Source organism: Siniperca chuatsi, linkage group LG23 (assembly GCF_020085105.1).
Source record: "Siniperca chuatsi isolate FFG_IHB_CAS linkage group LG23, ASM2008510v1, whole genome shotgun sequence".
Taxonomy (NCBI): Eukaryota; Metazoa; Chordata; class Actinopteri; order Centrarchiformes; family Sinipercidae; genus Siniperca; species Siniperca chuatsi.
In genome coordinates this window covers 21,811,913-21,838,325 of record NC_058064.1, presented here as the reverse complement: position 1 = coordinate 21,838,325, position 26,413 = coordinate 21,811,913, and the positions used below count along the sequence as shown (strand labels likewise).

The window sequence follows — 26,413 nt, the reverse complement described above, 5'->3', positions numbered from 1 at the left end:
TCAACTTCCCCAGGTCACACCACTGGGAGACTTTTGAGTCTTTAGTTGTATTGGGTGGAGCCAGAATGTTATTTCAAGGATCAGTTCACAATGAATATCACCTTATCACACCACCAGCGTTGAGTCCATAATTGTGAATGAAAACTTGGAGCCTGGAGCCAGATGAGCCCCTGTAAAGGAGAAGGTACATAAAACCCTGTCGTCTCGTAAAGTAATTACTTACTGGTTGTGCTTTGAAAGATCACTGACAAACGATCAAATCAGATCAAAGTTGAAACTGACTGTACTTTTTTCCCTTCATAGTGAAACAATGGCTCAAACTGGTGCAACAACAGCAGAAACAACCAATTCTGCATCTAATCATGTATAGATTACAGTGGGAAGAAAATCAAATCCTTATCTGAAATTGGTAGCTGCATCAGCATGTTGTGGATAATTAAATTTAACCTTAGTTTGAAATCAAGTCGTCGTTCTGGGCAGTGGCAGTTCAGTCCTTGGTGCTGCCATGGCGACTGCTGCTGCTTCTCATCACGAAGGCTCATTGAAATGAAAGGCTGCCAGCCACTTCTGTTCCTCAAATCTTCTGGTGTGATCACATACAGTAGTTAAATATCACCCTTTAAGAGCTGATGACACGTTGACAATGGTTTCAAAGAAACCCATTTTTACAGCTTATCTTATAGCTTCTACCTTCATTGTTTTATCTTTGTTATCTACCATTTACCAACAATATTCTGCATTCATGTGAGAGACAACAGCAATGGAGGCAGAAACAACAGAGTTATAGGCAGGCAAAGGGAAACAGAACCTGATCAGTGAACAGGGACTTGGCTTGATATCATTTTGATTGACATAAGCAATAATTGCACATCACTGGTGTGATGAAGTTTGAGCTGGTTGAGCTGGAAAGAGCCCTGTACACTGACACTGGGATTGTAAGCCATCCTACAGCCTCAGACCCAACAATCCTGCAAATGGGAGCTATTCCTTCACGCTATTCCTTGTCTTTTCCTGGTGGCTAAACTCATTCAAGAGAAGGTCACATATAGTACTGTACCTCACCTTCTACTAAATAAGCTGTTAGTGCCTCAGCACAGTTTTAACTAAAGATCTACCCCACAGAACATTCTTGTTCAAGGAGAAGTTATGTATACTGCAACTACAGTATATAATTTATTTAACCAGGTACTGTCTTAGATGATCAGCAGTTTCAAAACTCCAGCATCACTTAGTAGTCTAACTTTTTGAGATGAGAAAACAAAATATCTGAACTTCAACTGAAAGGAGACTTCATACATAAACGCAAGAGCCAAAAGCCCAATTCATTCTGGTCTACTTTTATATTTGGATCTGATGAAACTGATGAATTGGACCTTAACATTTCATTTTCCTGAAATGCAATTTCACAAGAGAACTTAATTTGTTGAAATCATCCTTTTGCATAGTGGATAGGGTCAAGATTTTACAATTTGTTACGTCTTGAGTTAGCGTAGCAACACCTGAAGTTTGTGTTGGAAATTCAGAACCCTCATCGTCTTCTCTCCTTTTTCATTATGTACAGTAAGACAGATACAGTGTAAAGACAACATGCACATAACAATTAAAACCAACTGACTGATCTGACTGATGTCAGTTTCTCAGACTACCTTAATGTTAAAATGCCATTAGTGCACAGAATGTGAGGATTTAAAAAAAATGCTTCTACCTGGTGGTGGGTAGGCGTTGCACTGTACTGTGGTACATTGGAAGTAAAACATTACACAGCTTGCCATTATGCAGCATGAGCCTGTGAGCCTCAGCTCAGGTCAAATCAAACCTTGAGCTACAAACAGAGCATATCACAGATTTACAGATCTCAGGCATGACAGTTGAGTAGCATGTAAAAAGATAGCCAATTGAGAGGTGTATGTGAGGTAGAACTGAAGAATTCTCTGGCTTTCCCTCTCTTTTAAAGCTAATTTAAGCTCCACAGAATATGATCCCTTTCCATTTCAGACATTCCAATAAGCTTTCCTTTTGTGCCACCTTAAGGATATCTAAATATCAACTCTAACTCACATTCATGCTTCCCAGCTTCTTAACTTTTAGCTCCATTGTTAAAAAGTAAAATTTTTAGTATGACTGTCCAACACTTTCATATTGTGTGGTGAAATGAACACTACAGCCTCTGCAGCATTGAAACATTTCCTTTTATTTTCAAAAGAATTGCTACTGATATAATAAATTAAAGTACTGATATCTGTGCTACTACTCGTCCTAAAGGCAGTACTCCGGCCAGTCTCCAGGTAATGTTGCAAGGGTTTATTGAGAGACAGTTGTAAGCACCCTCATCAAAGCTACAGGCACATGTGTTGGCTCTCTTTTCTTTAGGTAGATTAACCATGAGCCAATGGAGGTCAGAGCCACCAAAGACTGTTGACACCATAAAGACTAAGGCACCATTAAGTAACAGCTGTGTAAAACTGCAGCACTGAAATATCTCAGCTTTTCCAAAACCCACTTTCTATACAAACCTATTAAGAAATAACATATTTACCCATTCAGTCAGTTGCTTGTTGGTTGTTTCTTACACTGAGATGTCTGACTTCTCTCGAATATGATGGAACTAGATGGCACCAACATTTTGTCACGCCCCTTGGCGTCTCATACAGACGCACAAGGTATTCTTCAGCGTCTATATGAGACGCACTGGGATTTAAATTAACTCCAATGTAAAACCATCCGCAGCAATATTAGACACTCAGAGCAACTACTCAACTACTACTCACTCCAATATTAACCTCACCGAGGCGCTATAAGACGCTGTGAGCAGCAGTCCCATTGGAGAACCGAGGACCCGCTGCCCGAAAGTATTTTCCTCACTGTTAATTCCCATGGTAAGGTTTTCTTTCAACGATATCCTCAACATTTCTGAACAAAAGAACAAAATGAAGACTTTGGAGTGGCCTAGTCAAAGTCCTGACCTGAATCCTATTGAGATGCTGTGGCATGACCTTAAAAAGGCAGTTCATGCTCGAAAATCCTCCAATGTGGCTGAATTACAACAGTTCTGAAAGATGAGTGGGCCAAAATTCCTCCACAGCGCTGTAGAAGACTCATTGCAAGTTATCACAAATGCTGATTGCAGTTGTTGCTGCTAAGTGTGGCCCAACCAGTTATTAAGTTTAGGGGGCAATTGCTTTTTCACACAGGGCCATGTAGGTTTGGATTTTGTTTTCCCTTAATAATAACAACCTTCATTTAAAAACTGCATTTTGTGTTTACCTTGTTATCTTTGACTAATATTTAAATTTGTTTAATGATCTGAAACATTTAATTCAATATCATGATCATCATATATATATTTATGTATATATATATATATATATATATATATATATATATATATATATATATATATATATATATATATATATATATATATATATATATGTGTGTATATATATATATATATATAACAGTGAAATATAAGGGTATGGCCTAGGGCCACCCTATGGGTGAATTCAATATCATGATATTAATAAAATATTTTTCTGATTGATAATCCGTATTGGCCCGAATATAAGATGAACCTTGATTATAAAATGACCCACCCCTCCTGTTTTTGGAAAAACGGATTTTATTGAAGATACTAAACACTTTCAAACTAGTTATATTGAGAAAGCTTTCCTGAGATACTGTTAGTTCAAGGATAAGATAGTCCTCATCTCTGTAGCTTTTTTTTCTCACTCAGTCAAACATGAAATACTTTCATTAAAACAAAACATAAATGAATTCATGGATGGATGAATCATCACATTCAGTCTGTTTCTGTAGTAAAGACGTCAGGAGACACTTTGGATTTTTTTTCACTCCTTGGGAATTTCTTTCCTTTGAGGCAGAAAAACACATTATACAAGCCATCAGAAACTCCTGTGCTAACTAAACACTTTTAGGGCTTACTTAAGCTGACTAAAAGATACACTATAAACTGACTTTAAGAAACTTTCTTGCTTAGCAACAATAAAGTTACAAACAATCCATAATGCAAGTCCTCGAATATAGTACCACCCCCACTTTTTCATATAATTTCCTGAAAAAAGTATCATCTTATATTTGGCTTAGTCCAGTATATACAGTATATCACACTGTAAAATAACATAAAATAATCAAATTAATGTTTACTGCAAAGAATCAATCACAATACAATTCCACTTATGGCCCACCCCCAGTTTGGACCATGCACAAATAGAAAACAACCTCCACATGAACAAGTTGTTACATAATCACTTTAAGAGGTTTCTCAGTTGTCATTTGTTGAATGTATCTCCTGATAAGGTTGTTAGTCAGTGCTCCATTTGAGGTGCAGTAGGAGAGTGAAACGGTGGAGTGAAGACTGTAGGTTGGGCCTGCTGACCTTGGCATCCATCTTTAGTATGTATGAGCACCACTGTCAGGAAGCAAGGACTGCTCACTCCCCCCTCAGCTGCCTGCATGCTGGGAAATAGATTGTGGATGGCCTTAGGTTTGCTGTGTGAGGACTTTGCTTTGCTGGACATGCATACATACTATTATGTCCAACTCTGTAATACATTCTAACCAGACTGCAATAGCTAAATAGCAGGTATTGGCTTTAATCCTTTAGGGGCTCTGTAAATTACAAGATCAATAGCAACTAAAAAGTGTAATGTGAATTAATCTGTTTTTAAGATTAAAAAATGCTGATGCAGTGGCTGTGGCTGACTGCTTTGTTTGAATTTAGAGAAGTATGAAGAATCAACTTATTTCGATGGGATATTTTCTTTAAGATGTTATTCTAAACCAGAATTGTTCCTTCTTTTCCTTCATTTTGTTGAAACAGAGTAAAGCTGTATTGATTTTGTTTCCTTTTTCTTGCCTGCCGTGGCTTTCTGACTTGGAAACCCAGTATCTGACTGTTTTGAGAAAGCTGATGCTTAAGGCTTCATGGTCAGATGATCATTAGTTTTTCTCATTGTGGATGTTTGGATTTAGTGAAGATTTTTGTAAGAAAGGTGGGCATGGCAAGCTTAATGTGTTAACAAAGCATTTTATTTTAGAATAACATCGGTCATGTTTCTTTGTTCATCTTGCTACTCTGGAACATAAATAATGCCATTGATGATCATTGGGAAAGGAGTACTGTTTAATGGTTTCTTTTGGTTTAAAACTCTGCCGGATGGTTAAAAGTATAAAAAAAAGTTTAAAAAAATATTAAGAATGTATGAAATGACTGTGTGTAATGTGAAAGATGATGCTTGTAGTGACAAACCCACAGAGAATTATCACCAACTCTACAGTTCCCCTCAGCTCTACAGAGCATTTTAGCCATTTTTATGTCATTGTTTTGCTTTTTCGGCCCGTAAATTCCACTCTCATCAATCTCATTTCCAGCAGCAGTGGGCAACCATTTTTTCAGTGAAAAAGCTCTGATAAACCCAGTGTACAATACCCATCCAGCACCAAACAGCAGACAGATCTAGTTAGAGACTAGCTGGTGAACATAGTGGAGCATATAGCAGCTAAATAGCAAGATAATGATTCTTATTCTAATTAGCAATTAATTATAAAAAACAGAGCTTAAAGAGAGTGAATATTCAACTTACATTCAGGTGGGTACAAACATGGCCTTAAATGAATGATAATGTTGTCCTATGTCTAATGGATGGTAAATAGGCAACTGCTTGCTGACATACTTAACTGTAACAACAAGTGTTATCAGTTTGTTCTGCTTCCCCCAAGGGGCCAAAAATTTCAGTCAATGCAGCTTTAAAGAACTGAAATAAACTTAATTTGTATACCACATTTGCAAACAAAGTTACAAAGAATTTTATCTTATCACCTAATAGCCAAGTATACCATTGCATTTGTGGGTAGTGACCATTGTTTGTCACTAACAACTTGAAAATTTATGGTGGGTTGCCCATGTAGTCTACCAGCTATAGGCTTTAAGTTACTGGCATCAAACACTTTGGATCAACAAAGTTTTCAGTGTATCATTGTAGTCGATCATAGTGAACTGGTTTTATTTTGGTTAGTTACATTATTGTTGATTTGGTGTTTTTGTTATTGTTGTGTTAGATAATGCAGTTATTAAGGTTAGTTTATAAGGGGCTTATTAAATGCTATATGAACAGTAGCAGCAGTGGCATCAGTAGCAGCAAGTTTGCGGCAAGCTTTCATGTGAGAGGTGCATCAGAATTCATTGCATCAAAAGAGTGAGCAGATTGGTAAAAAGAAGTCATACGGATCAAGAAACACAAGCAGTCAACGTATTTGGAAGAGAAAATGGTGAATGAAAATTATGATCAAAACTGTCCATTGTAAACATCCATCAGTTTACAGACCAGCTTCCTCCTTCAACTTTGACCTACTGTAGTTGCGCACAGTTTTCCTGTGTAATGAGGGATTATTATCAATGTTTCAGGTGCTCTTATTTTCAGTTTCCAAATGAAGTGGTATAGATAATCTAGATAAACTATTGGTTTGTCTGACTCATATGTTGTAGCAATGTTGCCATGTTCTTGGCAAGATCTAGGCAATTAACATTAGGGCTCGATTTTACGATTCAAATCGATCTTGATTTGAATTATCTGATATCGATTCATAAAATCCCGGGCTCACCAGACGGACCACTGAGTGAGTGAGTGAGCAGTCGTATACAAGCAATACAAAAGAATCTATATCTAATCTTTCTAACAATCTAACGTTATCTTTTTTTTGCGTGGAAATAACACCACAACACAAAAATGCAATACTTGAACTACATGATTAAGGGACATCATTTCAACCTTAAATGTCAAGTTTATTTCTTAATATCTATATATTTATTTATAATATAATGGTAAGGGAAACACTGCAGCGTCTCTGAGTGGGAATATCAGCTCTGTTGGAAGGGATTTAAAGAGGCTATAAAGGCATGGCCTTTGCGGATCGCTGCTGTCTATTTACAATTTAGCTTGGATCATCATCTGTGACTGTTGACAGTAAATGCTGCAAGGTCAATTCTTAATGTAAACATGAATATTTTTAATAATGCACCAGGTTAGAAGGTTCCTTGTACAATTTACAGCATTAGTTCTCTGAGAATCTCTTTAATATCCAAGCAATATTGATAATGTTATTATAACTGAAATATCGCTAACCGAATTGGTATTTAATCAAATCGAATCGAATTGAGACCTTGTCAATCGGAATCGAATCAGTTATGGAAATCAGTGGCGATACCCAGCTCTAATTAACATGGTGAATAACTGATGGTGACAATAGCTAAAACTAAGAAAATAAAACCAAATTGAAATTAACTGTGTATTATTATTCAACCTGGATTTGGGGAAGTAGAAAAGTTAAATACCTTGTGATTCTGAATACATTTTGTTGGTTTTAAATACAGTAGGCTACTAGTGTGTGGCATCCAACATGATTCAAATGTCATTAACTGTAATTAATCACATAAGTGTATTGGTTAATTGCAATCAAAATTGTTTAACCTTAATAAAAGTATGGAGTAGAATATAAACAGAAGGGATGTGCAGTATAATTTTCTGCCCACCACTGCTGACAATGAGATTAAGCTAACATTAAGCTTTTTTGATTAACCCAAACCAAAGTAGAATCACCTATTTAGTATGTCCAAAAGGAGCAGTGTTGTGTTTTTTGAGCTCTAATTGTTCCACTCAGTCATCACTTTTATGCTAGATCTGTGGTCTTTTTGTTGCAGCCTTTCTAAAGAGGCTGCCCGCTCTCTGCTGCCGGCTCCAATAAACTCTCATTAATCTTCCTTACAGCCTTCATTAAAGCTACCACTGCTACACTCATGCCCGCTCTCCAGGCTCCTATCTCCTCCCTAATGCCTATCTCCTCAACCCTTATCTCTGCCCAGCTTGTCTTCCATAATCTCTCGAACCTAAAGCCCACATACATCCCTTCTACTCTCGTCACTTCATCTTCTTCTCCTCTTTATTTCATTCCGCCTCCAATCTTGTCCTCTTTATACCTTTTGTCTAGTGGCTCAAAAACTTTAAATTCATATGCGCTATTGAATTCAATTTGCACCTTCTCACATGGCAGCTGTGTGCCATTTGGGAGGTGGCAGTTAAAGCTCCTGGTTTGTAGATGATTCAGACATAAAAGCCCACTTTATGAAGGGATTATGTTTCTGCTGGCTCTGTGTTGAACCAGTTGACCCTGAAGTGTCTGCCACTGATCCCCTCCAAACTCTATTTCTGTCTGCAAACAATCCGAAACGTATGTAAGTCAAGAACAGCCAGTTAGCTAGAGATCATGACTCAGTTATCTCCTTATCTTGAGATAAAACCAATAGCAATAAATAATGTTTTTATATTGAGCTTATAATTAGTTTTAAAGCTGCTATCCTACAATTTGATGACCATAAATTTCAAATAGTGACCTTTTATTTACCTCAGCTGCAGAAAGAACCAGACCTTTATTCCTAATTTCACTGTATTATAAATCTATTTGGTCATATTTTATTAACAAGCCTCCCTGTTTTATGGTCTGCTCCTGTTTTAATTAGCTGTTACTGCAAACTCAAGACTTTTCTGTGTTTACCTGTTGTCTTGATAAAGTCAGTATAATGTATATTTTGTTGTTGATTAAGGCTAAAAAAGGCATTAAAATGATCATGGTGAATGACCTTTAATATGGTAGGAGAAGAAGCAGATTTACTCTCACTTTCAGCTATCATAAGAAATCACGTTCACATTAAATAATCTTGATAGTCCGTTAATCTTGATAGTCCGTTAGCCTAATAAATTGATAATGAAACAATTAATAATCAATTTAGTCTCTGCTACAGAATTCTTGTCTGTGATGACAATGACAGGAATACTTCATACACACAAAGCACATAGGCTGATCAAGTTCTTTTATAAATTAAGTTTATTAACTGCTAACTACACACACAATAAACTTCTGACTACACAAACACAATTAATAACTACTAGACATACAAATGAATGGATAAATGCAACCATGAGCAAATGATATGCACACAGCAATGAACCATTAGTAGGCCTATATGAAATGAGGGCCATTTGATACCAGATGATGCAGTGAATTATTATTTTGGCAAGCTGAGGGGTTTCTTGGTCCCGGTCCCCGATCGGTTCCAAACGTCGGTCCCTTGGGGTGACTTCAGTTTGAGTCGGATGTCCCTCGTCCCATAATCAGGCTGACAAAGTTTTCCTAAGTCTAGTTGTGATGGCAACACGGTGTGAGTGTCTGCCCGATGTTGACTGAGTTGAAAGTTCATTATGGTCCTAACGTGGTAGGACACAGGTGCTGCAGCAGAATGGAGCAGGCTTTCTTAATCTGGTTGCAGCAGTTTAGGAGCGCTAAAAGAGTTTCTTTCTTTAAGAGTTAAATTCTTTGAGTCTGTCACTCCATCTCTCTCTTTCTCTATTTCTCCACACCACGTGGCTGGTGCGTGGTGTTGGGATTTACAATGGTTAAAGGAGGGGGCACCCACTTGCGTAGGTGTGATCAGTTAATTATGGCTATCAGAATTATCAAAGATAATCATAAATAACTTCAATAGATAAAGTCCACGAGGGCACCACTTTCTTAAAGAAGAGAAATGATAGCTAATTAATTGATTCAGTCTCATAAAATACACTAAACTATCAATTTGGAACTCTTAATTAATAATTAAAATAATAACTATAACCAAAATTACCATTGATAACTAGTAGGTTGAAGGATTTGGAGTTCAATTTAGAAGACATTGGCAAATTACTCTCTTGTGAAACATTAAAGTAGCCAGCATAATTATACACAAGCATTTATTTAAAAGATAAACAAAGCAAAAACACAATTTGAAGTCTAACTCTAAATACTAAACTACAGGACAAAGGGTGTGTGTGTGTGTATGTGTGTGTGTGTGTGTGTGCGGGTATGGGTGCACGCCAAAAGGAATGTGTTTATGTTTCTTTGTTCCTCCTCCGTATGTTTCGCATGCATCAAGCATGAACACACGTGGTCATAAACAAAGGAACATATGAAGCGGGAACTTTAAAGTTTCTCTCCACCGTGTGTGGTTGTGTTTGAGTCAAATTACAGGTGGTTGTCCTTACAGAGTTAACAGCACAGCGTTAACTTGTTTCATGTTCCTGTTAGCAAGCAAAGTTTGCTGGCAGGCTTTGTGTGTGCAGCCATTTGCGCTACATTTTGTTGCAGAGATCTTGCAGGCTCTCGTGTCGCTGCAGTAAGATCAAAGACTTCGGTTCTGCTGCATGTTTCTGCTCTGAGTAGATTACAAAGCGAAGCCAGGAGGAGAGAGTTCAGGTGGGTCTGCTGGTGAGCAATTCATCTGTGGAGTCCCAACAGTAGAGTCCAGGTTTTCTTCTTTTCTAACCATTGTTGTGGTAGACCATCCTGCCATTGGCGCACAGGCCAATGGCAGGAAGGTCTGTCAGAGATCTACTGAAGATGCAAAGGTCTTGAAGTCCAGACAAGAAGGGCGTGTTTTTGTAATCTTCTTTAAAAAGGGGTGGAGGAGTTTGTTCACGGCACTCCCACTAGATCTATCTTATCCTAATTCTTTACTTGTTCTAATTTATTTCTAAAATGCTAATAAAGTTTAATTCTCCCATGTTTAAAAGCTTGGTCTCATCAGTTGCTGGAAGGTACCATACACTTGAATGAAGACACATGATGTCTGCGAGTTCAGGCAGAGTAACAGCAGAAAAATTGCTCAAAGAATCTCTGAGCGGGTGATCCACATCTAAAAAGGCAGAATTGGGGGTGATATCAGATCTTATTAACTCCACCTTTCCAGCAAAGTGCAAAAGAAACTTTTCACAATCAGCATCACACTCAGCAGGGGCACAAGGAGAGGCAGGGTTACCTAACTGATCCACAGTCTTAAATAGGAATCTGGGGTTGTGCTGATGGGCAGAAATAAGTGCAGAGAAATGACGTGTTCTTGCATCCTTCACCATCCTATTATAAAGGCGTAATAACTCTTTCATGGCCACAAAGTGGACCTGCTCTTCTGCATTTCCTTTTACAGCTTCGAATACTGTCATTTAACCATGGCTGTTTTCTAGTCTTTGAGTTTGGTCTATTTTTCAGAGGAGCTATGAGATCTAAGGTTGAAGAACACAGGTAGTTAAAATAATCAACCAAATCGTTGTTGTTGGAGCAATTGGGAAACACACTGCCAGGAGAACTGAACAGTGTACAGAATTTAGAGCACTATGCTCATTAAGGACGCGTGTGTACTTAGAGCGGAATAAGACAGTACTAGCAGCCTCTAATTCACAGTTAAAAACAATGCATAGGTGATCAGATACAAACATGTCCCTGGTTTCCACAGATGGGGTTTTCAGACCCAAAGAAAAGACTAGGTCTAAGGTGTGGCTACGGGAATGAGTTTGGCCAGACACATGTTGTTGAAAGTTAAAAGAGTTAGTGATATTTAAAAAAAATCAGCAGCAAGGGCATTAGAGGAGTCATCAACATGAATATTAAAATCACCACAAAGAATCATAATTTAACACAAGACTTGATAATAACTCATGGAGTTCCAACAAGAAGGAGCCAGCTGGTTTAGGGGGGCGATAAGTAATAGCAAATATAACCGGATGGGGCCGCCAAGTTTAAACATGAGCACTACAAAGGAGGAAAAATCATTGCAAGCTATGAGGTCACACTTAAAATGCTTCCTATAGACAGTAACGAGGCCCCCACCTCGACCACAGACCCTAGGGCGACTAAAGCAGTCACAATCAGGAGGGCACAATTCAGCCAGCTGACTGTGATCACCAGGACATAAACGTTTTGTTAGAGAGGGACCTTACATTGAGAAGAGCCATCTTAAAAAGTCTGTGCTGCTTCAGATTTGAGGTTGAGACTGGAGGTAAGGTTTTGGCCCGGATCTTTATTAAGTTATTATTATTATTGCTGTGTCTGTTTCGCACTAAGGACCTATCCAAAATTACCACAGAAATGTTAAAAGTGGCACTAGAGGGATCCGGGCTCCAGATAGCAGCACTATGATCAGTCCACAAGGGGGAGGTAGTGACAGCAGAGGGTGCGTGGCAGTTTTTAGTGGGCAGAGAAGAGGAAGAAGAAGAGCAGGGAGGGGGAAACAGGTGATGTAAATAGTCAACTACGTGAGGAGGACAGCACAGCGTGCTGCAGGTTAGCCGCCAGCATGCGACTACCTGACTTGTTTGGGTGAAGATCATCTCATGCAAACAAGGAAGAACGATCCCAGAATAAGTTAAAGTTGTGTATAAAACCAACGTCATGGGTGCAGACAGACTGGAGCCAGGTGTGAAGGCTGAGGATCCTGCTAAAACGGCCAATTCCCCAACCCAGTGTAGGAATTGGACCCGAAATGAAAGCGTGCTTTCCACTGCTGTTGAGCAGATCAAAGAGGCGGATGAAGTTTGCTTTCGTCAGCTCCGATTGCTGACGGGCAGTGTCATTGGTGCCGACATGGACAATGATTTCCGTGATAGTCGTCGGGAGTGCAGCCAGAAGTCCGGGGAGCTTTTCGAGGATGTCGGGGGTCGTAGCTCCGGGAAAGCAGCGTGTGAGCGCATTAACGAAGCGGATATTCCTCACTATGGAGTCTCCAACGATCAGCGTAGTTGGGGGGATGAGAAGAGGCAGAGTCGGTGATCGTGGAGACCGCAGAGTTCCATCAGCCGTCCCTGGGATAGTTGTGGCCGGGGACTGCTGTGGCGAGGGGGCGGCGTCCTCCTTAGCAGAGGAGTTCTCTGCTGTCTCAGGATGAATGAGACCCCCAGAGCTTCTCCTGATCACAGCCTCTTTCAGTAACTTGCGGCGAGAGGAGGAGGAAGACTTGACCGCTGGAAAAAGGAAGCATCCCTCCAGTGGAGGAAAGTCCTGCGTGTCCAGGATGTCAAACCTGTTGGCCAGCGGGAGGTCCCGATGTGAAGGTGGAGGAGGCAGGCGCTTTGCACCATGTCTGTCCTTACAGGCTACAGTCCAGGGTTCCGGATGACATGGAGTCGAACTCACCGGAGCCTTCTCACCACCCCCGCCGGCCAGTGGCATGGAGTGGAATTGGCAATTGCTTTGGGCTTCGCACCCATGAGGAGCCACGGATCTTCGGATCTCCAGGCTTAGCTGAGCCAGTGATGATGGAGCCGAGCCACGGAAGAGTGGGATCATTGTCTAGTGCTGGAGTGGAGCAGAGGGGAGTGACTGTGCAGTCCGGCTGCCGCAGCCAGAGGAGCTAAGGACTGCCAGGTGTTTTGCCTGGGCCGAGGCGACAGTGGAGAACTCCAGGATGAGCTTGTCTTTTTCTCTGAGCTCGGCTTCCAGACAGGCGATACTTTTCCTCAGCTTTGAGACGATAAGGTGACAAGATCCACACTCAGCCATCAGGCTATCATTTAGTCCGTGAGAGTGCTTCGAAGCTTAAAGTCCACAATTAAGTCCATAAAAGTGCTACAAGCTTAAAATCCTTGGTAAAATCGACCGGTTAGCCTAGCCGCCGGGCTAAAAACAAACCTAGCTAAGCTAGCAGCAGTGGAGGCAGTCCGGTAAACCACGTTGAGTTGCAGCCAGCTTAAAATCACTTAAGATCCACACGTCCGATGACTGAAAACTTTTTCCAAGTTAAAACATATAGGTAAAGCAGTGGCCAGGAAAGCAGTGTAGCGTAGAAAACTCGGCTTAAAAACTCGATAAAATATCAATTTATGATGGCTTAAGACGAAGTTTCTAGCGACGCTTCTGCCAGGTACACAAAAACGCAGACACATGCGCAGTATAGAGACAAGCTGGATTCAAGCAACAATATCATATTAATTTCATAACATAAAGAACAGTACTTGTTAACAGAAGATTTATTATTTTTTATCAAAATCAGCATGTTAAAATAAACTTTGCATTCCTCCTATAACATATATTAAACATGGCATATCAATTAATGCACATTTGACTCATATCAGAGTAAAATAGAACATCTTCTATGTGTCTGTATTAGCAGAAGTGTGTGTCTGCCTTCTCTGAGTTCACAGCATGGTGTGATTTTGGCTCACATGCTGGGATGAGGTGGTTATCAGCTGTTGGGTCCAGGTCAGTTGTAAAATGGGGCAATAGTCATTTAACTTCCCTTTTATGTCATCCTCGTGAGTCCTGCAGCACAGTGTTACTGCCACCCCCAGCCCCGAAAAATCAGTGTATGAATGTGTGTGAATGGGGTGAATGTGATATGTAGTGTGAAGCGCTTTGAGTGATCAGAAGCGCTATACAGTCCATTTACCATTTATCACCCAATATATAAGTCTAGCTTTAGAAAACAGTATTTCCCTTAAAAGAGGACATGACTTTGTTGTTGTACTGATGGAATTAGTGCTGTGGAAATGTACATTATGCTGAACTTAACATGTAAGCCAGTGTAGCACATATAATTCCAACCCCAGCTTTTATTTTTATTTTATTTTTTGCCCAGCCTTTATTAGCATCCGGCCTTTATGCGTATCTGCTGGCCACGCCCCCAGCTATTTGAGACTTTATGACTGTTGGGATTTACAATGGTTAAAGGGGCACCACATTGTGTAGGTGCAATCAATTAAATTTGGATATCAAAATTATCAAAGATAATCATAAATAATAACTTTAATTAATAATGTCCTCGGGGGCACCACCCTTAAACAAGGGAAAATGATAGCTAATGAATTTATTCAGTTTCATAAAATACACTAAACTATCCATTTGGAACTCTGATTAATAATTAAATTAATAGCTAGTAGGTTGAAGTATTTGGAGCTCAACATAGAAGAGGTTGGCAAATTATTCACTCATTCAAGAAACCAGCATAATTATATACAAGCATTTATTAAAAGATGAACAAGGCAAAACACACAATATGAAGTCGAACTCTAAATGCACTGCACTACAGAACAAAGGGTGTGTGTGTGTGGGTGATCCAAAATGGCTGCTCGGATCCAAAATGGTGTCAATCAAAAGAAATCTAATTCAAAATGGTGGCTGAGCAGCGGCAGCATGGTTAGACAAAGAAAGGAAATTCAAAATGATGACTAGGCCATGTTTGAAAAGAGTGTGACTCTGTTAAAGGTCAAATTGGAGTGGATGTGTATAATCGGTGTAAGATAATAGTGCCCAGTTAAAAGAGGGTTAGTTAGCATGCAAATACTCTGCCTGTGTGAAGCATAACATTAACTAATATCTTCAAAATAAGATGGTGTAGTCCCTCATTCGTCCAGGAGAGTTCTATCGTAGAAAAGGTTTCAGTCGTAGTCATCTGGACACAGTTTTCAGAATCAAGACGTTTCGGCTCCCATCCGGAAGTCATTCTCAATTGTCTCACCTTTTCTACGATTAACTAATATCAGCTTAGCATGTGGCTACCAAATCCTAACAGGGGAAGCACATCACAACAATAAACCTCAGAAAAATAAATCAATACATGTAATGTTACATTAGTTAAACAGTCCTGTGCTTAGCCATGTATCCCAGTTATATGTTCAGTGGTTGCATTACCAGTCCATTAAGAAAGAAAGGTTGCTTTGCAGTCCTCCTTGTTAGCTGGCCATGTGGATGAGCCAGGCATGGAAGAATTTTGGTTGGAGAAAAGTCTGTGCTGTGCAGTCCGTTCATGGCTCTCCTTTGTTTACAGAACAAAAGATCATGCGGCCTCCTAATAAAAGTGGTGGAGTGCCAGTGGTCTCAACAGACTTATTTTGTGAATATTGGCTTTTATTTGAGAATTCATGGTATATTAATTTTTTTTCCTAACAGTAACATTGTGTGGTTTGTTAGGCCTACTTTATCTGGTCACATTTTTGTTCTGTTCGCTCCTAGGATGGCCCTTTCTCTCAAGGCTGACATAACTCATTTATAAAAACTAACTTGAATAGACTATACCAGTTTTCTTATTGTAAACATGTCCACAGCCCTTTCTGGGTGTTGAATGTGTTTGAAAGTATGTGAAAGTATTAAGAAAAAAAGAAAATCACCAACTGATGTAAGAGCAGACCGGCGAGGTTGATGGTAGTTTGTACACCAAAAGAAGTAAATTAAAATGTTTCATCATAAAATAACTCCTGGGATGCCTTGAACATCACATATTAAAGATATGCAACATTAAAAGAAAATTCAAATATTATTTTCTGAAAACCACCACATTTCTTCAGCAGAAACCTCCAAGGACACAATACAACTATAAAACAGTAGATACAATGAAGTGTATAATGAAATAAACTCTACAATGAATTATAGTTAAATAAATGAAAGCTGTAGCAAAATAAGTGGATGTAGAGAATGTGAAAAAGCAGCAATGGTGTTGTGTTTTCTGTGCTCAGGTCAGCAGGTTCTGGGTCTGGTGGAGAACCAGAGTGACTGGTACCTGGGGAACCTGTGGAAGAACCATCGACCTTGGCCAGCTCTGGGCAGAGGCTTCAACACTGGTGAGTACGGCACATTATGTTAGCATGGTGGGGATACATTTAAAATTATTTCCAAGTTGCATACTACACTTTCATTTTAAGCAGGGTTTGAGTCTGTATAGTATGGTAATAGTGAAAATAGTGACAAATGTATTATATACATTAATTGTATTAAAGAAAATCAGTATGCATGCTTAAAGAACTCAGAGATCTATTTTTGCCGGAGCAGCTTGCATCGTTAAAGTGTGAAATTCACTTGTGAATGTGTACAACTGCCCATAGTTATTGACAATTGACATGTAATTAATATTTAACTATACATTTCATTTGCTATTGACTCGACTTTAAATGCATACAGCAAAACTAGCTTCCTTTTAATGATGTTCCATCAGCAGTGGTATTCCAAAATCACAGTTTGATTGTGTTAGCTTATAAATTCCATCGTTTCCTGCTAGCACAAAATGGTAAAGTACATTATTCTTATGTAATGCAAAAACAGTATAGAGGCTTGGCAACGATGAAACAATATCTATTTGCCAAAATTCTGAGATTTTACCAGATTGTTTATACTGAGGTAGCTGAGGTATCCGGCCATTGTGGGCAATGTTGCATATCAATGAGCAGAACAAGAAGAAAATATAATTTCAGATGACTAAAACAATCATTCCTGTCTGGTTACTGTATCCATAAACAGTTTCTCAATTGATTTTCCAGAAAATTTACTATATTACAATATATTGCTATCTTGCTATAAAATTACACATGCATACTGTTGAGCAGTCTGGCTAAATGACATGTGGCCAAACCTCACCCCCTTGAAGGCCCACAGAGGAGGATTAAGGATGATAAACAATGAACACAAAAAAATAGAATTAAATAAATAACTCCAAGACCTCTGTTTCCACCTCAGTTTACACCTCTTGCTGACAGCGACACCTACTACAGCAACTGACAAAACTGCAGCTAACTGTTACACCTTGATTCCACTGGGCACAGCTCTATAACTTTGCATCTGCAACCCAGAATGCAAGGCAGCCATGCCCGGTTGAATCAAGCTGTTAGATTCCACGTCTCTTGTTGTGCAGAGCATCCTGTCTATGGTAGGTCTATGGCACAACCTCTTGCATCAGTTGGGTTGAAATGACGTGCAGGTTGCACCTAAACCACAGAACAACCAGACTAAAAATTTTAAATGTTATTGAGTATAAATTCATACCCTAACAGTGTTATAGTGTATGCAACCTGAAAGTTATGTTTGCATAATAAGCGATATAAAGTTATGCAGAATTATTGTTATCATTATGGCGGAGCTGGAGATCTCAGGTGGACAGCCCGAGGGCAGGACAGGTGTGGAGCATAAGACCTCAGGCGGCCGGCCCGAGGACTGGACAGATGGCAGCGAAAGTCCGGAGGGTGACCAGAAGACAGGGCCGAAGAGCTGAGCAGGTCCAGAGGACAACCAGTACACAGAGCTGAAGAGCTGAGCAGGTCCAAGCTGGGGGCTGGAGTGCAGGACCTGACACCAGTGGCTGGAGATCTGAGCAAGAGACTGGTGACAGGGCAGCCAAGCTGGGAGACGGCAACAGCTGGGAGACAGGTAGGTGAGCCGGTGGTGCCAGGGAACCAAGAGGCTGAGGCAGAACAGGATAAAGCTACAGCTCAGCTGGATCAGGAGACTGCTGTGGCTCATGCTCAGCAGATATCAGCAGTTCCAGAACAGAAAACAACAGCAGCTCTGGAACTGGTGACTGCTGCGGCCCAGCAGAAGCAGGAAGTTGCTGCAGCCCAGCCAGGAGAGGATGTGGCTGCGGCCCAGCAGGAGGAGGAGGCGGCTGCTGCACAACCTGGACAGGACATGGTTGCAGCCCAGTCGGGAAAGGAGGTAGCTGCGGCCGCACCCGGAAAGGATGTGGTAGCGGCCCTGCCGGAACTGGTGAATTCCATGGCTCAGCCAGAACTGGTGACCACTGCAGCATGTGCTCAGGAACATGTGACTTCCACAGCCCAGAAACAGAAGACTGCTGCAGCTCAGGAGGAGTAGGTGTTGGCCAGTCTGCTGACCGGAAACCTAGAGCTGGACTGGTGGCAGCTCTGTGGCGCAGGACTGGTGACAGCTCTGTGGCACTGGACAGCTGAGTCTGTGGGATGCTGGGTAGCTGAGGCTCTGGGTGCCGGGCAGCTGAGGCAGGCCAGAGCTGGCTCAGAAGCCCTGGCCCAGAAAGACATGGTGGCAAGGAGAAGTCTGCCATGGAGACCGGAAAATTGGCTGATACTACGAGGACTTCCCCGAGACAGGCTGGTGCCCAGGTATGGGTTTGGGGCTGGAGCCAGCCTAGGACCTGCAGGCTGCAAGCTCACAAACCAGAGCCTCACCAACCAGAGTGCAGGCTGGTTGCTGGCAGGCGGGAGAGAAGGCTGATTCCTGGCAGGCCAGAGTGAAGGCTGGTTGCTGGCAGGCCAGAGAGAGGGCTGGTTACTAGCTGGCTGGAGGTTAGCAGATAGGGATGAAGGCTGGAGGCTAGCATGCTGGGAGCTAGATAGCTGGGAAGCAGGCTGAAGGTTAGCATGCTGGTGGCTGGCTTGCTGGAAGCTAGCATGCTGGAGGCTACTAGACTGAGGGCTTGCAGACCGGGAAGCAGGTTGGTCGCTAGTAGTCAGGGATGGAGGCTAGAGAGCAGCTGGCTGAGAAACAGACTGAGAATCAGGGACACCGAGGGAGTGAAACCACACAGACTAAATACTCAGGTGAGGGGAGATAACAAGACACAGTTGGAACTAATTAAGGCGGGGCAAACGATCAAAACTGGAGAGAAACACACAATGACAGGAAGTGAAGTTACTGACACGAGAGAAGAGAAATACAAAATAAAACAGGAAACATCGACAGAAAAACAAAACACAGGAGAAAGTGAACTAAGGAGCAGAGCAGGACATGACAGATGTCGCACCCTGACGTCGGATCAAATTTCATTTTGGCTATATATTTCAACCCCCTATGTTTAGAAATCGTTTCAACTTTTTTTCAATGTCGAAATGCTGGGGAACTGCTAAATGCTAAAATTGAACATTCTCAGTTCCACTACCTGAGGCATGATTGAACAGTTGGGATTAATTATTTGATTTGTCGCGTAGGGTCTTGAATTGTATTTGATTTGTTGCTAAAATGAGATTTGAGGATTTGTTTTGAATTGAATTGGTGTTGCTGCTAAAGTGATAGGGCTAGAAGAGGCTCGATGCTACCTCATTAAAGCAGAGGAGGCTTTGTACACTCACTAGGACATTTTAGGCCTGAAAGAAGTGATACTACCAAGCTGGTTAGGCTAACTTAGGTTTCTTAATCAGCCTCTAACATAATGTTAAACTGAACATGTAGTATATAGAAACCCATCTGATACCTAGGTCATAGGGAATCAGTCAGCTGTCTCTAGGTAACATATCCTTGCCTGGAGGGGGTATCGGCTAGGAACCACAACAATGCAAAAATTGTATCCATATTGCCCACTCCTACTGTGACAATTTGTATATAGTACATACTGTATATTATTAGTATGTACGTATATATTACTGTGTATAGTATTTAATTGATTTTTTTACTTTGATTGAGCTCTCTCTGGGAATATAATTTGGTGTTGTATTATATACATCCGAGGCAATTTACCGTCTGTAATAGGAAAACATTTGATTGCTGTCCAAGTATTATTTTCGGATATCCTTATTTCTTCTGAAAACATCGGACTCCACATTTCAAACCCATAAAACAGTGAAGAGTGGGCAGCAGTAAGGCAGTTTCTTTCCTTGCAAGAACGTAGTGCATTTGCACAGGCATTGATGAAATATGCAGGAATCCAACAGGCTTGTTGAAAGTTGTATGGAAAAACATTTTCAAAAAGGTGTGGGGTATAATTTCACAGAGCCTCAGAGCAGCTGATAGTGGCATTGATCGGATTCCATTACACCTTGTTATATTATTATATTATTATCCCCTGCCCTTAAATTCAGCAGGACTTTTCCTTCAGGAGACTTATAGCTCTCTCTGTGTGCTGTTTGGAGCTGGGGGATAATCATTCTCTTTACCATAACCCAAAACAAACAGTACGACCCACTGTAGCAGCAGCACTGTGAATTTCACATATTTCAGTGGGAGCAGTGTAGCGCTCACCTGAACACTTCTGTGCTGTAAAGGTTCAGTGTTCTGCTCTTAAACTTCCTGTCAGTGTAACTGAACAGCAGATCTCAGAAATAGAAAGGCATGTGTCGCATTTACATAGAATAGCAATTTGACAGAAAGCCTCCAATTCAGCTGCGGCTGATCAGCTTTGTGGCGGTGGCTGTGGCAACAGATAGAGCACAGTGGGGTTTGAAAGAAGTTTGTTTGTTCCGATCTGAAACATATATTCACTATGTCTCTACCTCTGAAAATTGGTTGCTTGATTTTATTTGTCAAGCCAGCAAGATATATTTTATTAGCCAGGGAACTGAAAATAAGTTTTTGTTTTTCCTCTTTATTGGGGGAGCATGTACATGAGCTTTTCTAAGAATGATTTGTTTCCAGGAGGATTTTAACATGTTTTCTCCATCCAGCGCCGGTCTGTCTTTAAGTTTAAAGTGTACAGCTTTATCTCAGAAAACACAAGACTGTGATTCAGAGGCTCATGATGGGACTTTATCACCTTTACCAGGCAGCTAGATAGCAATCTTTGTTTCTTAAGCTACCACATCTCTATCTGTACGTGTGTATGTGTGTGTGCCTTCCAGGGGTGATTTTGCTTCTCCTGGATCGTCTACGGAAGCTGAGATGGGAGCAGATGTGGAGGTTGACTGCAGAGAGGGAACTAATGAGCATGCTGTCCACCTCCCTGGCAGACCAGGTAAAACACACACACACGCAGTTTCAGACAGTCTGTCCTCAAAGGCATTCATGGCGTTGTACAAATGAAAGCTGACAGAGGTAGTTGTGTGAATAATGAAAAAAGAGAGTTTGAGAGACCAATTTAAACCGTGCATACTTTTTCACCTCGGCCCCCCCAATCGGAAAGGTGTGGGGGCAGGAGATTTGGGCTGGTGCCCAACAATCTGACAAGCACTTTGTTAGCATACTGCAAGCATACTGACTGCTAACTGTTACCTTGTTCAAATCAACAGTGCTGAAGAGAGCTCACTTTAGTTTTATTTTGCCAAGCTGTGCTGTTTGAACATGATGTGAAGCAAAGCAAAGTTCTCCCCTATACCTTTTCAGTGGGATGCAAGTGATTTTCAAATTAAGGCATTGTAGCCGGTGGCATATGATGTGTATCAAGGCACCTGCGCCTTTTGCTTTTCTATGTAAACTCCAACAGGCAGGCAGAGTCTTGAAGCGGGTCAACTCTCCAGAAAAGCGTCACATTCAGTCCCTGGATCAGCACATCTCAGATGTAGCACTCTGAATATATCTGTATGATGCATTCGGTGTGTGCTATTACCCTGTCGTAAGACAGGAACGACATTTGCAAAACCTTTGATTACGATCAGTGACAATGTTTTTTTATATCCAATGCTAATACTTTTTATGCTAATACATTTATTACTTTCAACAATATCTGCGCATGGCAACTACAGCATGGTTTAAAAAAGCTGTGTCCGACCTTTTCTGTAATTATCCAAAACCAACAATTAAGCAGGGCTTAAACTTCTCCCACAATTAAACAATTATTTTGTTTCTCCCCTGTCTATGATGATCAGTTTTGCACCTCACCTTCAAGGGTGTCCGTTTGGAACTATAAACACTATAAACCAGACCAGCAAAACTCAAACAAAGGGGCAGAGCCAAAATGGAGGACACGTTTGTCCTCAAGATAAGGTGGAATGTAGCTGGTTATGCTACCACGCTATCTGGGTCTTTTGAGATGTGTTTGTAAGTGTATATGTACATGTAAAGGTGTGTGGGTTATTGGAGAGGAAAGAGAAAGAAAAGCACAGAGAGTACAGCACAAGAAATCTCAAATGCCGTGGTAATGCACAATAGCTGTCCCTTTATCACACAGGAACCTGACAGCAAACTTTCATTCAACAGCCGTGTGTTACTGGACTTTGGTATATTATAAAGAATACGGTCTAATATTACAAAGAGTACGGTCTAGACCTGCTCTATAGGAAAAGTGCAATGAGATAACTTCTGTTATGAATTGGCGCTATATAAATAAAATTGAATTTAATTGAATTGGTCTTATAAAGCACAGTTATTAGCTTCCGCAGTGGCTACAAAACTAACACAGTTAAACGGTCCAGCGGCATGGTACCGATACACAATAGAACGTGCTAAGCGCGAAAAACACACAGCAAAAACAGGACACGGCGGTCTGTTACTTCCCACAATAAAGCACAATTCACAACAATGAAGCTTAGATGAAATAACACAGTTATACAATCTATCACTGCCCAGACACAGGCCTCCTGTTCTCCGTAAAGACAACCCGTGTCTCTTCCTTCTGCAGGCAAAGATTGTGGAGTATAACAATCATCCCAAAAAAACAAAAGTGTTTCAGCAAACACAAAGCAGTCTGTTGCCCGTCCAGCGAGTTGAGACTGTCCTAGGAAAATAAAAGTTCAACGTTGAGCGTCTCCTGCAGCAACCACACAACGGAAAGATGTCAAGCAGTGTGTGGCACTAGGCTTTATAGAGGTCATTGATGTCTGTATGACATCATTGTGCGCTAGTGTCTCCTGTGCCTTGTTTGGCAGCTCGTCCAATAGAAATCCAGTGTTTGGATTCAAGCCTAAATTTCGCATCTAACTGTGAATTAACGGCTGGTGGAGATTTGGTGCTATTTTACTGTTTGGCCTTTGTTTTCCATTCAAGCCTTCGGTCAAGGCTTTGCCTTTCCCAACTAGGCCGCTGTCCTTTGTTCTCCACTCGTGGTGAGGCCCAACAAAAGCTTAAATTTTTTCAGTCTGTTAAAAATTATTGTCTTTTGCAAGGTACCCACAACAGCCTCAATTAAAAAAAACAACTAAAAAACCTAAACTGCATATGTCTTTTGCCTTCATTTTCATCCCAGAGTGCAACATAACATTCCTTTTACATGTCAAAATTGTACAAAGGTTTGGTTTCGGGTATGGTGCTTTTTTCATCACACCTGAGAGTCCATGTATCCCAAAGGTCATAAATAGCTGTTATCTTAAACCATGCAGTGTTCTATATCTAACATAGTAAGGGCAGACACTGAGACCTTGGTGAAGGCTCTCTCCATTATCTCGGAGCTATTCAGAGCTCATCTAGATGAGAGGTGCGTTTATGAGATTTTAATTAAACCTTCATTAAGTAAAGTCTCACAAGGTATGCAGTTTGGAAAATGAACGGGGCTTTGGAAATCGTTTGAGCATTCCATCTGCCTTCTCCTGTATGAGCTCCTTCAATGGACTGTCAGCCCTCTTTATCGCAGCATTCATTATGCGGCTATAGTTTTCCCATTGTCCTATTAGGAAGCTGGAATCTGTCACTGAGATGCTTGTCGTGTGAACCCACAAAGATTTCAAAGTCAAAAAAGTATCTCAGATGTAACCAAAGTACATTTCCTCAAAGCAATTTGAAATATTCAGCTTTACAAGTGTGATTACACATACATTAGGAAAGCCTGAACATCTGGATACGTAAAAAACACTAACAAGACAGAAGAGTCAGGACTGCTATACTGTTACAGTAATTCTTCCTACCTCTACTACTAGTGGTGATGATGAAATTGAAAATAACAGAACCAACTCAAGACTCCCATGTTTTAGATTTTATTTGTTTTCAGACTCACCATTCAGTTAAAAATAGTGGATGAAGAATAGTGGACTTTATGTCTGATTAACAAAAGAACCATAAACAACTTACTTCATTCATTAGAAAGATTTTTGTCGTCATGATCTGTTATTTCCCCTTTTAAACTGTATCATGGATAATATTACTGTATAATCATGGAGAGGAGGAGAGTCTGTTGTTTTTCAGCAATAAACACACTTTAATTGTTTATCATCATTTCCATTCATTCACATGTGAGGCTGAAAATCACTGTGCGTTGGGTATACATATAGTTTGATTTGAGATATATTTATATTTTTTTACACTTTGTCTAAAACATTTGTGCTAATAAACAATTTCTACAAAACATAAAACATTATAATCATAACCTGGATTATTAAATCATTAATTTACAAACATAATATAAATAAATGCAGTTAGTGTATTCAATTTTAAAAACGCTTTGCTGCCAGTGGAAATGGTTCATGTGTATGCAGTGTCTGAGCAGTGAAGTGGTTTCATTGGTCTTTACACAGTAGAAATATAAAATGCAGATTTTTAGTAAATGTTTAAACATATTCAAACACACATAAAGAGTGTGCACGCTTATTAGTATTTGGACAGTGCAATATATGTGTAAATAAAACATCCAAAACATCGAAAGATGCTACAGAGCTGTTAAAGCTGACTGACAGCTGATCCAGCTGTGATCCAGTTGTGCCGTCATCATCAGAAATGGACGTTGCTTCAGATTACGGTTCAGAGGAAAGGATGTCTCATTTCTCTAAAAACATGTTACCTCATTTCCTCTCTCAGGTGTGTTCGCATTTGAGAAAGTGAGTTTGTTAAAAATGTGCTGTTTTTGTCTGCCATTGTTTTACTGTGCTCGTTAAATTGGTCTTTAAAGTTTGTAAAGGGTAAGATTTAATACAGCTTTGTGTGGTCATGGAATAAACAGGTAGCAGGGTCAGATTAGACTGTGTGGTGCAGGTCTGTAGATGATGAAACATAAGGCTCTGTGTGTGTGTTTGTGTGCGGGTGTGTGTGTGTGCATGTGTCTGCAGGACATCTTCAATGCTGTGATCAAACAGAACCCATTCCTGGTTCACCAGCTGCCCTGCTTCTGGAACGTCCAGCTGTCCGACCACACCCGCTCCGAGAAGTGCTACAAAGACGTGTCAGACCTCAAGGTGAAACCCTGCTGTCCCCACTGTGCTCACACTCAGTCACTTCAGACATACAAGACCTGACCTGCATTAATCAAGACTCAAACCAGTCCCACGCTCAGTTTGGTTCTACTTCAGGCAGTAAGAGTAAAAGCATTATGAATTTTGTTACAGCATGTATACATACAACATATGTGTGGATATACAGAATGTAGAACTTAAACAAGATATTACTGATTAGGCATTGTGCCTATTAATCAGATAATACATTCTTCCAATGTCAGCTGTTTTTCCACCAAGGAAATGTGCCTAAAGTAGCAGTGATTAGGTACCCCATCTGTACAGATTTAGTTTGGCCTTATTACACCTCAAAGCTCAAATACCACTAATGTTCAATAATGCCTGTAGGTGTTTTTTAATGGCTTTGTCAGTGCCATAGCTCATTTAATATCATTGCTCCAAGCATAAATTAGGATACCTTATATCAAAATATTAACAGCGTGGTTATGGATGGATGATCCTTGATGTTGTCGTCAAATTGCCTGAGCAGACTTGACTCAAAGTGAGAGCAAACCAAAAGCCAAATCATGTAATAAATTGTTCTTGTAGACACACTCACGTTTAATGCAGAAAATGTCTTCAAAAAGAAAAAATAAATTATCCTAGAGACCATAAACACAAGATACAGCACTAGATTTACCTCAGTTGGTGGAAGCTGATTAGAAAAGCAGATGAGCTCTTTTCAGGCTGAACCTTTTGTTGAGAGGCCTGTCAGACACCCACATGTGATGCTATTTTCTGTCTTTTATTTAGTTTTCCTACATTAAAATAACTACATCAGACTATAAGCATTGAATCCAGGGTTTAACTACTATAGAAACTACAAAATGTAATCAAATAATCAAAATCAAAGATTTTGTTGTCAAATGTTGTCAACACCAAAGGAGATGAAGTAAATGGCTAAATGTGGCAGTTGAGGTGTAATCATTGTCAGTGTACGCACAGAAAGAAGTTGGAGTGGCAGCTGAGGTATAAGCACAGTCAGTGGAAACACTGAAAGAAGTTGAAGTGACAGTTGA

General features: G+C 40.4%; 1 protein-coding gene across 2 annotated transcripts in view; it reads left to right on the top strand.

The window, feature by feature from the left end:
* Window positions 1–26,413, top strand: part of large1 (LARGE xylosyl- and glucuronyltransferase 1) — a 154,122-nt gene that overhangs the window by 97,828 nt on the left and 29,881 nt on the right. For both annotated transcript variants that reach the window (XM_044186216.1, XM_044186217.1), the window contains 3 exons: window positions 16,326–16,430; window positions 21,165–21,277; window positions 25,233–25,358. In XM_044186216.1, the coding sequence (XP_044042151.1) occupies window positions 16,326–16,430; window positions 21,165–21,277; window positions 25,233–25,358 (344 nt within the window). The remainder of the gene's footprint in view (window positions 1–16,325; window positions 16,431–21,164; window positions 21,278–25,232; window positions 25,359–26,413) is intronic.